Raw genomic sequence first — 18664 nt, 5'->3', positions numbered from 1 at the left:
AACATGGCTATCTCCCTCTGACACTGCTACCTCTGTCATGATATCCTTTGGTGGTCTTCAATTAACTCACACCCCTAGACAATCTGACAGTAAGGGTGGCAAAATAGGATTTCTGCTTTCACCCCACTGCTCCTTCACACCTCCACACCTCCTCCCCCATACTGCTCCTTCACACCTCTACCCCCCAACTGCTCCTTCACAGCTCTACCCCCACTGCTCCTTTACACCTCTACCACCCACTGCTCCTTCACACCTCTACCCCCCCCACTACTCCTTCACACCTCTACCCCCCACTGCTCCCTCACACCTCTACCCCCCACTACTCCTTCACACCTCTACCCCCACTGCTCCTTCACACCTCTACCCCCCCACTGCTCCTTCACACCTCTATCCCTCCCCACTGCTCCTTAACACCTCTACCCCCCCACTGCTCCTTCACACCTCTATCCCTCCCCACTGCTCCTTCACACCTCTACCCCCACTGCTCCTTCACACCTCTACCCCCCTCCCTCTCTTTCTCCTCAAATGAAGTTCCCTCAATTCACCTGTTCAAACCCATCTCTACAAAGATTGCAGTTATTTACCGCCCCACTGAGTCCAATCTTCTCTATCTTGGCCACTTTGCTGCATGGCTTCCATACTTCCTTTCAAGTAATATTCCATCCCTAATTCTTGGGGACTTCAACAATGTTCAGCAGCCCCAAAGCCTATTTCCATTGATTCCTCCATTGGGCTATCCAAATGGGGTAAATCTCCCAGCATGTAGCTGGATCTAATATTTTTCTAATCCCTGTAACACTCCATTTCTCTGTCAGATCGCCACCTCTTATCTTTTTTTCTTGAGAGCCCCCTCACCCAGCCTTTGCAGCCTTACCCTCCTCAACTTAGGAGGAAACTGAATTCTCTTAACCTTCAGCAACTGTTAATTGATGTCCTTTCTCAACACTCATCAATTCCTACCTTCTCCTGTCCCTCACTTTTGACCTAGATGCTGTAGCCCCGCTCCAAACATACACCTCTAACCGTGGCACACTAGGTCGATCCACTACCTGCAGAGATGCACTTTGTCAGACTTTCTCCATTATAAAGTCATCCTGCATTCACACACCACAGCCTTCGCCCTTGTTAAACAATCAAACCAGTGGGTGGTATGCTTTAGTTCGAGCATGTGCGTATCGGCAATGGGGAGTACCCTTCCTAGCGGCTGCACGTGAGTCCAAAGTTTGTATCAGCAATAAAGGGTGTCCGTTGATTTGTGCATGTGCTGCAGCCATAGCGACTGCACATGCGTCCAAATTACGACTTAGAGTTCTGTCTGCCGGTGACCTTCTCCTGTCTGCTGCTCGCACACTTACTGCTAACTCGCACTTGAAAGACAATAAAGGAACAATATGAATACATATGGAACAGTATATACAGGGAATAAATGGGTGCAATGCCAGAAGATTATTGAAATACGTGGGGAAAAAGTCAATTTTACGTATTCAGAACCATTACTTAATTACTGTCCTGTTTGCTTATCTGTAACGTAACCCCTTAAGGACTGGAATAAAAGGGAATCATGACATGTCACACATGTCATGTGTCCTTAAGGGGTTAATTAGTTGGTAAATAATTGGTTTTTAAACTCTTCCTGTTTAACAAAAAATATAACTTTTCCATTTCCATTTAATAATGAGCTATCTATGCATTATGAAACCACTTGGCAGGGAAGGGGTTAATACAAGTTTTACTAATTCTTACTTTGGAAAACTCCATAAATGTAAACATTGCTCGATACGGCAGAGGTTATGCAGCTGGAAGGCTATTGAGCAAGGTGTGCAGTGAGAGCACATGGTCAGTAATGAATCAATGGGCTCCGAGCCAAGAAATCTCACTCAAAGTAAATCAGTTGATCAGCCTCTATAAATACAAGAGCGAGAAAGAGGAAGTTTGGACGTTTAGCTGAGAACGCGAAGACAAATCTCTCTCTCCCTGCGGTGAACAAGCTCAGACCCCCAATATGAGTCTGTGGTTCTTCATTCCTTTTATCCTGGCTGCGTTCCTCCCTCAAACTGTCTACATGCAAGGTAAGTCCTTGTCATTACATACTCAGCACGTTGCATGACTAGGTGATTACTCATTAGAAAACCATGTGAAAGACGTCCTCCGGTACTGAAACCGCATCTTATAACATTCTGCACTCTTGGAAGTAACGTGTGAGTCCCTGCAAATCTCAGTGATTGTGCTCCCTCTAAGGTGAGTTAGCGTGCATGCAAACGGTTAAATAACGGTTGTGCACTGTACGTTAAATAACGGTTATGTACTGTACGTTAATTAACGGTTATGTACTGTACGTTAAATAACGGTTATGTACTGTACGTTAAATAACGGTTATGTACTGTACGTTAAATAACGGTTATGTACTGTACGTTAAATAACGGTTGTGTACTGTACGTTAAATAACGGTTGTGTACTGTAAAATAGTATAACATTTTATAAGGTCGGATTTACTTCCGCTTTATAAGTAAAAAAATTTCTTATTTTTGAATGATCCTGTTTTTCTCATCTTCCGGCTCTTACAATTTTATGTAGCGTTTTACAGCAATTTTTATCTTAAGATAAATGGTTACATTTTCTATTTGGAGTTTGTTTTGTTTTGTTTTTTGTTTTTCAAGTAAATTGATTAACTTAAAACGGAATTGTGTTTTTTGAATTGTTAAATTGTTGACAAACTGTCCTGTATTTTACAAAGGATGTCTTGAATGCACAATTAACCCCTTAGACAGCCTCCTAGAGGGGACTGTGTTTGCATCTAATTCACCTCCATTTAGGTAAAGAGAGAGCAGTGAATAGTGAGCCAAAGTCCTCGTACAGTCTATAGCATTCTCCGTTTATGGTCTGCAGCATTCCAAGAAGTTTGTGTGCTTTATAGTTTCTGTGCTTTGCACAAATTCATCATCTTCTTGTCTTTATCTCCCATTTCCTGATAAATATCTAGTCAATGAAATATCTAACGCAGAGCCCCTGGCAGAGCGTGCCGCCCATGCCATTTGTATGAACTGCTTTGTTTTATTTAGCATTAAGCATTAAGCTCACATTTTTTCTTTCAATGAATGGTTTGTTTATCTTTTTCCAGTGTGAACAGATTTGCAAACAGACGTCAGATAATGCAAAATAAAAACAAAACTCTAAGGTTTTCACGTTCAGAACTTATTTACTAAAATGCGAATTGTGATGAATTAGAATTGGCTTTAAAATTTTCACAAAATAGCCGAATTATCCTGAATTAGCTGTGTTTTTATTACATCAATATTGGCATTAAAACACAACAACTGTAAATAACTGAACAATCTTGGCAGGGATTCACATCAACGAATTGTGATGTCTATAAACTAATGTGCAAAATGTACAAAATTTGGGAAACAATGCATTCAGCAATCAATGGTTTTATTCCAATGTTGCTCTTTTCGCATCACCCAATATCACCTGAACTCACTGTTTAGAAAACATGCTCTACAGAACACTGTTTATTAATTTATTAAAACACATCTTCTTCGTTTTTATATCAATCTTAAAGTCATGTATTTGCTTCCAGTTGTAAGAATTGATGTTTTCAAAAGTTTTCATACTATTAGAAATCAGGACAAATTGACAGTTAACACTCTACCTAAAATTCCAATATTGATCTTACAATGATAGACATCCTTCGGCACTCCAGATGTTGTGGACTACATTGCCCATCATGCTCTTGCAGTCATAATGCTGGCAAAGCATCACAGGAGATGTAGTCCACTATATCTGTGATTACAATTATTACTAACAGCACAAAAGTGAGTCCACAAATTGAGAGGAAACTTACTGTTACCTATTGTAAAAAATACACAATTTGTAACTTAATATTTGCTTGTCATAGTTTGTTTAGATTTCTATATCATAGGTATGTTGTACTATTTGTTTACCTTTATAATGACTATTTATTATGTGTTATAATTGTGAATCATTTCTTCCTTGCATGTAAAGTATTGTTTAATTATCGGCACCCATTCATATAAATTAAAACATATTAACTAGCTCGCACAAATACGTAAATATTAAATAGTTAGACTGTGAAATTGGGAGATTTAAAAAACAATTATTTATTTCAATCTATATATAACTAGTCAAATTTGGAATGTAGTTTTGTTGTATTTATATGTGAAATGTGGCGGTGCAGGAGATAATTAACATTTCAGTTAAATAAATACAATAATGTGATGAATTATTATTTATTATTTATTATTTGATCACGCAAGTGGGGAAAGTGTGAAATGTTCTAGTGTGTAATTTAATATTTGAAGGAATTTTGCAGTCTGCCCATTGTATCACAGCTATTACGTACCCAGTGTATCACAGCTATTACGTACCCATTATATCACAGCTATTACGTACCCATTGTATCACAGCTATTACGTACCCAGTGTATCACAGCTATTACGTACCCATTGTATCACAGCTATTACGTACCCATTATATCACAGCTATTATGTACCCATTGTATCACAGCTATTACGTACCCAGTGTATCACAGCTATTACGTACCCATTGTATCACAGCTATTACGTACCCATTGTATCACAGCTATTACGTACCCAGTGTATCACAGCTATTACGTACCCATTGTATCACAGCTATTACGTACCCATTGTATCACAGCTATTACGTACCCAGTGTATCACAGCTATTACGTACCCATTGTATCACAGCTATTACGTACCCAGTGTATCACAGCTATTACGTACCCATTGTATCACAGCTATTACGTACCCAGTGTATCACAGCTATTACGTACCCATTGTATCACAGCTATTACGTACCCATTGTATCACAGCTATTACGTACCCATTGTATCACAGCTATTACGTACCCATTGTATCACAGCTATTACGTACCCAGTGTATCACAGCTATTACGTACCCAGTGTATCACAGCTATTACGTACCCATTGTATCACAGCTATTACGTACCCATTGTATTACAGCTATTACGTACCCAGTGTATCACAGCTATTACGTACCCAGTGTATCACAGCTATTACGTACCCAGTGTATCACAGCTATTACGTACCCAGTGTATCACAGCTATTACGTACCCAGTGTATCACAGCTATTACGTACCCAGTGTATCACAGCTATTACGTACCCATTGTATCACAGCTATTACGTACCCATTGTATCACAGCTATTACGTACCCATTGTATCACAGCTATTACGTACCCAGTGTATCACAGCTATTACGTACCCATTGTATCACAGCTATTACGTACCCATTGTATCACAGCTATTACGTACCCAGTGTATCACAGCTATTACGTACCCATTGTATCACAGCTATTACGTACCCAGTGTATCACAGCTATTACGTACCCAGTGTATCACAGCTATTACGTACCCAGTGTATCACAGCTATTACGTACCCATTATATCACAGCTATTACGTACCCATTGTATCACAGCTATTACGTACCCAGTGTATCACAGCTATTACGTACCCAGTGTATCACAGCTATTACGTACCCATTGTATCACAGCTATTACGTACCCATTATATCACAGCTATTACGTACCCATTGTATCACAGCTATTACGTACCCAGTGTATCACAGCTATTACGTACCCATTGTATCACAGCTATTACGTACCCAGTGTATCACAGCTATTACGTACCCAGTGTATCACAGCTATTACGTACCCAGTGTATCACAGCTATTACGTACCCAGTGTATCACAGCTATTACGTACGTGGTATATGCCAATATTTTAGTGACAGGCTTATTTACAAAATAGTACGTTTTAATGAGTAAAAAATACAATTGGAAAATTTAGGCAAAAATGACTAGTTCAGACAAAAATCACCAACTATTGTTTTGCTGTTTTAGCTCCAGTCCCAGTTTGGCTATTTAATCCTACATTTTGCAATTCCACGTTCGCTACAATTCACTATAATCCCCAGAATGTTTGTGTGATGTGCTGACAGTAATCTTGATAAGATTTGCTGATAGTGAAATTTACTGCCTGCAAATCACTTCTCTGCAGAAACTCAACATCAGGATCTTAGTGTTTGTGTTTTAACGATATTTCAAAGAAAGTTATTAACAAAACAAAAAAAAGACAAAAAACCCACAAAGATTTCAGTGTGATCGGCTGTAAGAAGCTGGCGAATGCATTAGGAAGGATTTCTTATGGGTATTTGTAGTACACACAGAATGTGCGGCAGGTATAGTCTATCCCACTGAGTATCTGTCTATATAAACGTTACTTCATGTTTTCACTCATGAATTTAATTCCTGATTTTATTGATATTTATTGGAAACTGGTAAAAAAAAGACATTTTCTCATTCACTGAAAAAGTAACTAACGCGTTATTTAGCAAAGTGTTAATTATTGGGAATTGAATGAGATTAGAAATACTTTGTCAAAATGGACAGAGTACAAACAGAGCACAAACTGATACAATTATTCAGAATTAATGACAATCCACAATATAACAAATAAATAGACAGATAATTAGACAGACAGATAAATAGATAATTAGATATATAATTAGATAGATAGACAGATAGATAGACAGATAGATCGATAATTAGATAGATAATTAGATAGATAAATAATCAGATAGATAGACAGATAGATAATTGGATAGATAATTATATATATATATATATAATTAGATAGATAGATATATAATTAGATAGATAGATAGATGATTAGATAGATAGACAGACAGGTAGATAGATAATTAGATAGATAGATAGATAGATAGATAGATAGATAGATAATTAGATAGATAGATAGATAGATAGACAGATATAAAGTAGACAGACATACAGATAAATAGATATCTAATTATGTAATAAAGTCTGATAATTTTCTGGATTACAACCAGATTTGCAAGTCTCGTAGTTTAAATGAATATCCAGGTGATATTTTGTTATTTGAATCAAGTAATCTTATCTCGTTTAGTACCATCCTGTGTCTGCTTCCAGATTAGTAATCGTCATGTGTGAATCCCGTATAAAACATAGGATTCACATAGCTACAAAAGTTGAATTTCCGCGGGATTCACTCATTTGGTTTTTTTGCAGACAAATCTACAGAAATCAGTTAAATCTTCCTGATGGTGATGCAAGCAACCTGTGCATAAAGGGTTAATTTTTTTTAAAAAAAGTAGAACATTACAAATGTAATTAAAACCATGAATGAACTCATGATATAACATTGTATTGGTCTCCTCTACAAAGCTATTCCCTTCTCAAATGGCCTTTTATGTAGTAATTGGGCAGATATTTATGATATATCTATAACCCTTTATAATGAATGTGTATATATACTTACCAGGAAAGGTTAAAGGATCTTAACATGTATAGCTTGGAGGAAAGACGACACAGGGGGGATATGATAGAAACATTTAAATACATAAAAGGAATCAACACAGTAAAGGAGGAGACTATATTTAAAAGAAGAAAAACTGCCACAATAAGAGGACATAGTCTTAAATTAGAGGGACAAAGGTTTAAAAATTACTTTACTGAGAGGGTAGTGGATGCATGGAATAGCCTTCCAGCTGAAGTGGTAGAGGTTAACACAGTAAAGGAGTTTAAGCATGCGTGGGATAGGCATATGTTTCTATGTTATATAGACCGGCAAATTCTGATCAACCAAATTGGGTAAATTTGGTTGACCTAAGCCAGTTTTGGCTATTACTGTTGGCTATTACTGAGTATTCGGTTACTTGTTTCATTCATTTGGTTACAGACTTCCGACTTTCTATTGCATCCAGACAGGTTATAATCAAGGATACATTCACGGTAATTGCAAAAACTGGAAATGAGCAAATCTTGGGAACAATGTCTGGATTTGGCAGTCCGAGTCCTCCAAATGATTCGAGATTATTTAGCAAATCTTGACTATGAGCAAGTGAATAACTCTAGGAATGAATTACTGATCCTTCTCTAATTCACGGTAACTATATTTGGGCTGAGTCCCGTCACCTGCCGTAGTTTACATTTGTTCGATTGGTACCTCTTGTTCTACTTAAGCAAATTCAACATTAAAGAAGAAGGATATTGTGGACTGAAATAAAACATAACTTTTATTTACAATATATTAAAGTTAAACAATCATAATATAACTCCTCTGGCTAGTTTATATAATTATAAATACTTTTCTTCATTCATATCTAAGCAGCAAATAAATGTGTTCCCTCAACTCAGGAAGCTACAATTAGCTGCAATCTCACCATGTCTAGCCTCTGCGTAAAATCTTACCTGCACACTGCGTTTGAGTGGCCGATCTGCTAAATGTCACACTCTGAAATAATCAATAATAATCAAATCCAGGGGTCCTCAAACTCCGGCCCCCCAGATATTGCTGAACTACAACCCCTGATCAAATCCCTAAATAGGAGAAATGGTTTCAAAAGCAGTCAATAAACTATAAAATTATAATAGGGCACTTTGCGTTTACTATTAGTTACAACTTATCATACATTCCCCCGTGTAAGCTTCCGATTCCCAGTTTAATTAATAAAGGAAATTGTTTGTTTGAGAACATACAGATAGGAAGCATATTATACATGAGTAGATATACTACAGTCTAGAGCAGGATTGCCCAAAAGGTAGATCCCCAGATAATAACAATAATAATAATAATAGTATTTAACCAAGAAAGGTCCATTCAGATTACTTCAAGTACATCCTGGGGATGTTACCGTAGCCAACATCCAGGGGTTGTTACTATTACCCAATTTAATGGTACTCATTTTATCTACCTCGGAAGGATGAAGTGCTGAGTCTACCATGCTGATGTTGCACTACAACTCTCTTGATGCTTTGCATAGCTTTGGAATTGTTTTAGAATGACAAAGCATCATGGAAGATTTCGTTTTTAAACATCTGGGGATCTGCCTAAGCACCCTTGATCTATGAGAACATGTCTTTATTACATATACTCAAAGGGAGAAACATCGCTATTTGAATAAAAGGGAAGCATGAATATAACTAAATCAATAGAAAGACGAGGGTACGGATAGAAAACTTCCAGTGATACACAGACTTATAATTAGTGCCGAGAGGGTGGAATCCAATTATCCCTCTTTTTCCCATGGGATCGGTGGAATAACATCCTTGTAGACTGTATGTCTGATGGGTTTTCGATGGGTTTCCTAATAGAAAACGACCATCTTGACTCCACTAATAAGCAGCTGGAACATGGAATTACCAATATTAAAACTTTTAAGTACATGAGCAGTTCCTTCCTACGTAACAGAAATTCCATGGAAATGATGAGAATTAAAAAAAAAAAAACCTCAAAAGAGAAAAAACACAGAAAATGTCAACGTGACTATAAAGACTTTAGAGAAGAAAATGTTTTTTAGATCAAGACAAAAAATTAGTAGACACTTTTATCGTTATTCAAAATCTGTTGCGACAGAATGGTCCAAATCGTAGCTGAGAAACTCACAGGGTGAGACTGAGTCAGAATCCTCCTAAAGTCCTCACTCAAATAAAAGAGTTAATGGAGGCATACTCAAACAAATTGAGACATTAGTACGGTTCCTTAATTCTTCCTCTAGAAAAAAGTTGAACCTATGTCAGTGATGCTCCTAATCTAAGAGGTAATCATAAAACATCTGACATGGTGGGGTATTATGCGTCTGGGGTATTATTGGACGGTGACCCAAAATTTCTTTTGGAGTTGTATGGATTCTTTAACTATTCCCAACAACGTCAAATCATTTCAAATGACGAATTTGGATATATATTCCGTTCTAAACCACACATTCCAACCTTTTATTGCCACCCTGAGCCGAGGACAGATGATTATTTCTGGAACTGGCTGCCTTTAAGAGAGATTGAGCGTCTTTGGGGATAATCTACTGAGACCTTTGGTGGAGAAATGTCAATCGTTCGATTACAATACTAAACGAACACTGGTAAAACTTGAAAATCTGACTGTGCTTCCCTTCACTAATATATCCAAAGTATATAGAATAATATAGAAGAATAGCTTCTAAAACAAGGAAGACAATATTGAAACAAAGATTGTTTGAGTTACAAATCCTACAATTTATATTAACTCACAATTTGTTCCTGTTTAATGGTTTAACAAACAAAAAGGTGTAGTTTGTGGCGCTAAGAAACAGCTGCTGAAACACACTAGTGGGATTTAATCACCAAAGTCCCACAGTAAACATAACACAGCAATACAAGAAAGTGTGCAGCGCTCGTGATAAATACAGACAATAATATGTTAGTGGTATATCCCAAGATAAATATATGAGATGAGGATAAATACCTTATTGTAATAGGTGTCAATACTGCAATGTAAAATAAATCAAATACAGCAGTCTTTATGGTCCCACTCACATGGGTTGGAGCCTGTTAATGGATAAACTGGCTCAGGTATAATACCTGAGCCAGTTTATCCATTAACAGGATAAACTGGCTATTATACCTGAGCCAGTTTATCCATTAACAGGCTCCAACCCATGTGAGTGGGACCATAAAGACTGCTGTATTTGATTTATTTTACATTGCAGTATTGCCACCTATTACAATAAGGTATTTATCCTCATCTCATATATTTATCTTGGGATATACCACTAACATATTATTGTCTGTATTTATCACGAGCGCTGCACACTTTCTTGTATTGCTGTGTCCTGTTTAATGGTGCCTTTTATTTGAAGACTAGGGGCACCGCGATAGGTACATGCTATGTACGCCTATTTATACCTATCATGGTGGGAAGAAACACAGGTTTTCATTTAGATAACGCAATCGTTTACCTTCCACATCCTAATGTTTTATATTGACAACATCCTACTCTTTTGGACTGGCCCCTTTTTTAGGGAATTTGCCAAGACCCTTAATTCATATTCCACTGGCTTAACACTGACATCTGTCATTAAGCCTTATGAGCTAGTCTTTTGCACCTTAAAATTACCATTGAAGATGACAGTGCTATATCAACTTCCCTAAACTAGCATTGACAAACCGTTTATTAAACTGAGAGAGCGACCATCCTCTTAAACTGAAAAAAGGAATTCCCCTTGGTCAATATTTAAGAACCAGGGGAAATAGTTCCAATGCTTCGTATAGGCCAGTAGGCATTTAATCCCAGGGATATTACAGGATCTGTACCTTTACATTTGTCGTGATGACATTGGATCTGTAGTCCTGGATTAGTTTAATTAGATCCAGTGATTTCTTTGAAAAATAAAAGTTTTCTTGCAACTCTTGTCCAATCAGCAGTCGTTACGATTACTGTAAATAGCTGTATGTAATGTATTTATTATTTTTCGCTCCTCTGGATTTAGTTTTCCCTTTTTCTTCTCTTCTTTTTCCATTTGTCTGGATGAAATTGTTTTGTGTTCATGTTCCCTCATCGGCACAAGAAATAACAGTGATTAAATAAACATTTAGGACAACAACCTGCCCATTGGGGTCAGCGGCCCACTTAGTGGAGGAGATTCCACCCCGTGTGATATAGGTATTAATTAGCAATCAATTGGTTTTGTCTATAAGGAAGTTCCTCCTTTTACATTTCTGCTGTTACTGAATGAGGTTTTGACTATAAGGACTGAATAGATATCGCCAATTTATCCATTTCATTGTGATCAGCCATTGGTGTTATAGACAGAGAGAGACAGACAGACAGACAGACAGATAGAATACAGAATAGATAGATATATAGATTGAATGATCTTATTTTGCCCCATATGTACATTAACCTACAAATGTGTCTTCCTGACACTATAAGTGTAAAACCCCCATTTAGTCCCCCGGCCCGCCCCCTTCACCCCAGCTCTGCACAGGTCTTGTTGCACTGGCCCTACCCACGCTCTGCCTGCTTGGCTGAGATCATCAGGTTTGATGATTTCAGCCAATCCATATGTATTCCCTAACTGTATGTTATTTTACAAATAATGTATCTTTATGAATTAAACTGGAAATCAAAACCTTAAATGGGAGAATGTATGCTATGTTCTAAGTATTACTACACACATAGTGCACGTCTCTGTGTTCCAATATTATAATAATATTGCTAAATTATTTATAAATTATATTAAACCATAAAAATACAAAACATAATGAGAATCGCACCTCAGTGTGACAAACAACCCCTCACCTTCTCACATGTATTGTGTGCATCGTGCTCATTTAAACACAGGGTTAAATAAAATGCTATAATTACGTGTGGACATTTAGTGAGGGGCTCCTATCAAACATGTCTGTCCAGCCTCCATATTGTGAATATTTATTAATGGCAAATACAGGTTGGGTTTTAATTCACTGCGCTATTTCCTTTTCCTCATTTTCTCATTGATTAAACTTAGGGGTTTCATTCCCCCCTAGACCCTTCATGTGTTTCATTCACCTACAGTCCATCCATGTGTCTCACCCCTCCATGTGTCTCAACACTCCCCCCCAGCTCCTCCTTGTGTCCCATTCCTTTACCACTCCTCCCCTCCTGTATCTGCATGTGTGCCCCCCCCCCCCCCCCCGCCTTAATCTGCTCACTTAACCTGTCTCTCATTGGGCACTTCCTGTCATACCGTGGTCCGCTGAGCCAGACAAGATTATCTATAAAAATACTTATAGACGTTACTGGTTTCTGTAGATAAACAATTTGAAAATATTTGATTTATTTGGAAATCGTATTAAATCGAGGCCAATATACTCAATGTATTATTGCTGCATAACCTTTCCAGATGATTTAATATTGTGTGGTAAACTTTTCAAATTAATTAAATGACATCAGGGATATATATATATATATATATATATATATATATATATATATATATATATATATATATATATATATATAAGAGTTCTGTTCTAAAAAGTGGCACAAAAATGTAAAAGACAAGGAGTCCCCAATGGAATGTGCCTTATAGTCCCACTGGTTCCCATGGTTACTGTCCCACTGGTTCCCATGGTTACTGCCCCACTTAGTACTTTAGACCCATTTTTAAAACCGAACGCTTTGATCATTATCTGCTATTCTTTTGGTTTCCATGGTGACTGGTACTTAATTTTCACTTTACCCCAGAATAGCATCTGGTTTTGATTTGATAAAGTTTCTTCCAAATATTGCATTCTAAGAAAACGTCTGATATAGTAAAATTGGGAGATTTTTTTTATTGTTTTTTTATTTTTTTTTAATACATTTTAAATAACCGATCCACTATGGGAACTGTATATATTCACAATTCTCGTTGTATGAACCCATACTCAGAATCTTGTTTACAATATTTTTATATTGCAAGAGAAGTTCATTTTACACAAAATATCAAATTTGCAAATTGTCCACTTCTGGATCCCAGACAGGAGAGACAACCAGGAACATCTTAGCAGCATTAAAGGCCCCCCGGGCAAAGCAGTGCACTGGGGCCCTGCCTACACAACCACTCACAGGAATAAAAATGTAAATTATCGATAAAATTAAGCTTAGATTTATTGGTACCTACAACAACTTCAATGCATACATTGAATACACATACACACAAACTGCTGAATACACACAGAGCCTGCTGAGTACACACGCACAAACTGCTAAGTACACACACACACACACAGACTGCTGAAACACAGACAGACTGCTCACAGTCTGCTGAATATACAGACAGACTGCTGAATGCACACACTCACAGTCTGCTGAATATACAAACAGACTGCTGAATGCACATACTCACAGTCTGCCGAATACACAGACAGACCGCTGAATACACAGACAGACTACTGAATACACAGACACACCTCTGAATACACAGACACACCTCTGAATACACAGACAGATCGCTGCATACACAGACTGCTGATACATACACACAGAATGCTAAACACACACACATACAGCTGATTACATACACAGACTGCTGAATACATGCAGACTGCTGAAAACACAATCTGCTGAACGCACATGCACGCTGCTGAACACACACATAAACACACAGACTGCTGAATACACACACACAGTGGCGTACACACAACCCATGGGGCCCCGGTGCGAAAACTGATCTGTGCACCCCACCCACGAGTGCTTACTCTGCACGGGCTGGGGCCGCAACACATGGCGGTGGGCACCTGGTCACAGGGGTCACAGGGTTGTGACCCCTGCGACGCGGTATGTATGTCAGTGCATGCAGATACACATTCACTTAAAGGACCACTACAGACACCCAGATCACATCAGCTCAATGAAGTGCCAGATCCATCTAGTTTTAACCCTGCAGCTGAAAACATAGCAGTTTCAGAGAAACTGCTATGTTTCACTGAGGGTTAATCCAGCCTCTAGTGGCTGTCTCATTGACAGCCGCTAGAGGAGCTTCCGCAATTCTCACTGTGAAAATCACAGTGAGAAGATGCTGAACGTCCATAGGAAAGCATTGAGTAATGCTTTCCTATGGGCGGTTTGAATGCGCACGCGGCTCTTGCCACGCATGTGCATTCGGAGCTGAGAGGCGGATCAGGGCGGAGAGATCCCCAGCGCCAAGGGAGGTGCGGGCGGACAGGAAGATGAGCCTCACCCCCGCATTCATAATGGACTGTAAGGGCGCAAGTTGGGAGCACGTAAAACCACTGAGAAGCGGAATACAAAAGTCAAGGCGAGAAAGGACAGTGGAATGGACCACCACCTTAGTCGCATCTGGCGTTAAGTAGGGGCTGATGCGTGTAGCAAACTCGCCCCTTTAACAGAGTTTGACATGTTTTCTTGGAGGGGGCTGCTGTGGTCATTTAAGTACACTATTTGGGCATATTGGATTTGTATGGTGCTGCTGGCCCTTTAAGAACCATTTTGGGGCATGGCAAAAATTTGGGACAATCCCCCTTTAAAACTGTGTCCCCAGACCTATTTGGGACAAGGCCCCTTTAAGACTGTGTCCCCAGATTTGTTTGGGACACTGCACCTTTAAGACCCCAGTGTCCCCAGACTTTGGAAATAACTTTTAAATGGCTTTTTCCTTTATGGTTCGGTAATTGGGGCTTACCGAGCCATTCACTGCACAGGCGGACCACCCAGAACTGTAAGTGTGCAGGCAATTTACCACCCAGGCTGGGAGCCTGCTGTAAGTAAATTGCCGAACGCTGGGGGGCCGCCGTTCGTGCAAACCAACACGTGGCGGCGCCATCATTTTTCAATCAATGCGGTCAGCGGTGTGTGCAGCCAAATTCATGGAACTGAAATCGTCTACACAGTTCCGCGAACACTGCTGAGTCTTCCCTTCTCCCACATTGATTTTGCAGCTGCAGAGACTAAGTCCCCTTCGGCGATGGGACTTAGTCATTTTTTTCAGCCTGAAATAGACCGAGCGCACAGCCCAAATCTATGGAACTGTTTTGGACATGAAAATGTGCTTGCGGTCGGTCAAAAAGGGACCTCCAGCTAACTTTTTAGTTGGGTAGAATAAGTAGAGCCAGAGAAAGAAACACTGAAAGTGCTCTGGTTGAGGTATGAGGAGCACCAATATTGAGGAGGATGAGAAGAAGCTGTTGATGATAAACAGTGTCAAAAGACAGGTCAAGGAGAATGAGGATAGAGTAGTGACCAAGAGATTTTGCAGCGAGTAGATCATTGGATACTTTGGTCAGTGCTGTTTCCACAGAGTGCTTAGCGTGGAAACCAGACTGAAGCGGGTCTAGCAGAGAGTTGGACTCGAGGAAGTCTGTCAATCTCACATACACAATTCTTTCAAGGATCTTGGATGCAAAAGGCAGTAGCGAGATAGGAACAGGGCCGGACTGGGAATTAAAAGCAGCCCTGGAAAAAAATTATTTACCAGCCCCATAATGCGTCACGCCAGCATAGTGTGCAGATACAGAGTTAGAAAAGAGAACTTAAAATAAAAAATGATTACTCCAACGTGAAAAAAGCACATATAGGCTTAAAAAAAAAGAATGCAGATTTATTTTAAGCAGACGTGCCTTTGCATATAACCAATGTTTCAGTCCAACTACCATGACATATTAAGGAAAGCTTGGTAATGGGACTGAAATGGTGAATGTATGTAGGGCACAACTGTAAAAAATTACGTTATCTTGTTTATTTTGAGGTCCTGTGGGTGCACTCTTCACTTTAAATATGTTATTGTGCTGGATTATGCACCTAGCAACAAGACTGGGCCAATATCTGCTTATTACATATCAATGACATTTCTTAGTGTATTATGCATATATAAATGTACATTAATATATGTGTAAATATAATAGGCATAATTATATATATATATATATATATATATATATATATATATATATATATATATAATATAAATCAGTGGCGGATCCAGAGCCTGATCTCAGGAGGGGCACCTATAGATTATTTAAAGAAATAATCCATGCACAATAACCACTACTGCTCTGTGTAGTGGGTATGGTGCCAGGAGTGCCGGGACCCGCTCCCAGAGTAAGTAGTCAAACCGTTTAAGTACAGTTTGACAACTTACCTGGGGTCTGCTGGGATATGGGGCTGTAGTAGGGTATAGGAGCAGTGGTGCAATGTGTGAGGGGTGCAATGTGTGTGAAAGGTTCCGTGTGTAGGGTGCGTGGGGCAATGTGTGTATGGGTGGCTGTGTGTGTATGGGGGTCTGTGTGTGTATGGGGGGGCAGTGTGTGAATGTGTATGGTGTGTGTGGGCAGTGTTTGTATGGGGCTAAAGTTCACTCTCACCACTTGGACCACCAGGAATCCCTGGTGGTCGCAGTGGTGAGAGTGAACTCTAGCCCGTAGCTCCAGGGCTAGAGTTTCCCTGTGGCACTCTCCCTCCCCCTCTGTCTCTCTCTATTCACCCCTCTTTCTCCCCTTGTGTCTCACTCTCCCCCCTCTGTCTCTTTCTCCCTCCTTTCCCTGTGGCACTCTCCCTCCCCCTCTGTCTCTCTCTATTCACCCCTCTTTCTCCCCTTGTGTCTCACTCTCCCCCCTCTGTCTCTTTCTCCCCCCTTTCCCTGTGGCACTCTCCCTCCCCCTCTGTCTCTCTCTATTCGCCCCTCTTTCTCCCCTTGTGTCTCACTCTCCCCCCTCTGTCTCTTTATCCCTCCTTTCCCTGTGGCACTCTCCCTCCCCCTCTGTCTCTCTCTATTCACCCCCGTCTCTCTCTATTCACCCCCCCTCTGTCTCTCTCTCTCTCTATATTCACCCCACTCTGTCTCTCTCTCTCTATTCACCCCCCTCTGTCTCTCTCTCTATTCACCCCCCCCTGTCTCTCTCTCTCTCTCTCTCTATTCACCCCCCCTGTCTCCCTCTCTCTCTTCACCCCCCCTCTCTCTCTCTTCAACCCCCCTCTGTCTCTCTCTTCACCCCCCCTCCTGTCTCTCTCTTCACCCCCCCTCCTCTGTCTCTCTCTCTTCACCCCCCCTCCTCTGTCTCTCTCTTCATCCCCCCTCCTCTGTCTCTCTCTTCACCCCCCCTCCTCTGTCTCTCTCTTCACCCCCCCTCTGTCTCTCTCTTCACCCTCCCTGTCTGTCTCTCTCTTCACCCCCCCTGTCTGTCTCTCTCTTCACCCCCCCCTTCTGTCTCTCTCTTCACCCCCCCGTCTGTCTCTCTCTTCACCCCCACCCCCTGTCTGTCTCTCTCTCTCTCTCTCTTCACCCCCCCACTTCCATCCCCCCCACCCACCTGAGAGGAGTCAGGGGGCCAGCCGCATTACCCGCTGCAGCCTCGCCGGTCCGGCAGCACTGTTAATGCTGAGGGCTGAAGGGGGAGGGAGGAGCATGTCTCTCTACCATGCTCCCTCGCGGTTCCCACAATCCCCAGCACGGATGCTGCTGGGGATTGTGGGAACCGCGAGGGAGCATGGTAGAGAGACATGCTCCTCCCTCCCCCTTCAGCCCTCAGCATTAGGTGTGCCGCCGGACCAGCGAGGCTGCAGTGGGCAATGCGGCCGCCGGCCGGCCCCCGCAAAGTGTGTGCCACCGGACCGGTATCCCGGTGGGCCAGTCCGGCCCTGGATAGGAAGGTAGTTGGATGGGGAGTTAGGGTCAAGGTTGGGCTTTTTAGAATTGGGGTTACAGTTGCATGTTTGAAGGGCAATGGAAATATACCAGAGGAGAGAGAGAGATTGAGCATTTTAGTGAGTGGTGGAGAAAGAGAAGACAGAGTACGGATGAGATGCGAGGGAATTGGATCTAGGGAGCAGGTGGTGGGGCGGGAGGACTCGAGCAGAGAAGGAACCTCTTCCAATGTAGCGGGTGCGAACGAACATAGAACAGCAGAGGGAGTGAAGTTAGGGGAAGTATTGTAAGGGGAAGAAGAAAGATGAGAGATCTTGTAGAGATCTTGTCAGTGAAGTGAGTTGCAAAGTCTGAGGCGGTCAAGTTAGTAGGTGAAGGAGGAACAACAGGGCGAAGAAGAGAGTTAAATGTGTGAAATAGTTGTTTGGGTTCGCGGGAGAGTGTGGTTATGAGGGTATTGAAGTAATTTACTTTTGCAGAGGAAAGAGCCAAGCTGTATAAGCTCAGCATAAATTTATAGTGGAGAAAGTCAGACGCACAGTGAGACTTTCTCCAACAGCGTTCAGCAGTTCTGGAACATATTTGGAGGTATTGAGTGAGTTTGGTGTGCCAGGGTTGCTGTTGGGGGTGCCTGTGGCATTTAAATGTAGGAGGAGAGGGTGGAGTTGTAAAAGGAGGTTGCAGAGCTAG

At 40.7% G+C, this 18664-nt stretch overlaps 1 protein-coding gene across 2 annotated transcripts in view; it reads left to right on the top strand.

The window, feature by feature from the left end:
* The first annotated feature begins 1951 nt into the window (after nt 1-1951).
* The window catches only part of LOC134612368 (eotaxin-like), a 29679-nt gene continuing 12966 nt past the window's right edge, over nt 1952-18664 (top strand). For both annotated transcript variants that reach the window (XM_063456707.1, XM_063456706.1), the window contains exon 1: nt 1952-2069. In XM_063456707.1, coding sequence (XP_063312777.1) covers nt 2003-2069 — 67 coding nt within the window. In that variant the 5' untranslated portion in view covers nt 1952-2002. The remainder of the gene's footprint in view (nt 2070-18664) is intronic.

The sequence above is a fragment of the Pelobates fuscus genome, chromosome 5, assembly GCF_036172605.1.
Source record: "Pelobates fuscus isolate aPelFus1 chromosome 5, aPelFus1.pri, whole genome shotgun sequence".
Classification (NCBI taxonomy): domain Eukaryota; kingdom Metazoa; phylum Chordata; class Amphibia; order Anura; family Pelobatidae; genus Pelobates; species Pelobates fuscus.
The sequence above is the reverse complement of the archived record's forward strand: the minus strand, read 5'-3'. Positions and strand labels throughout refer to the sequence as shown.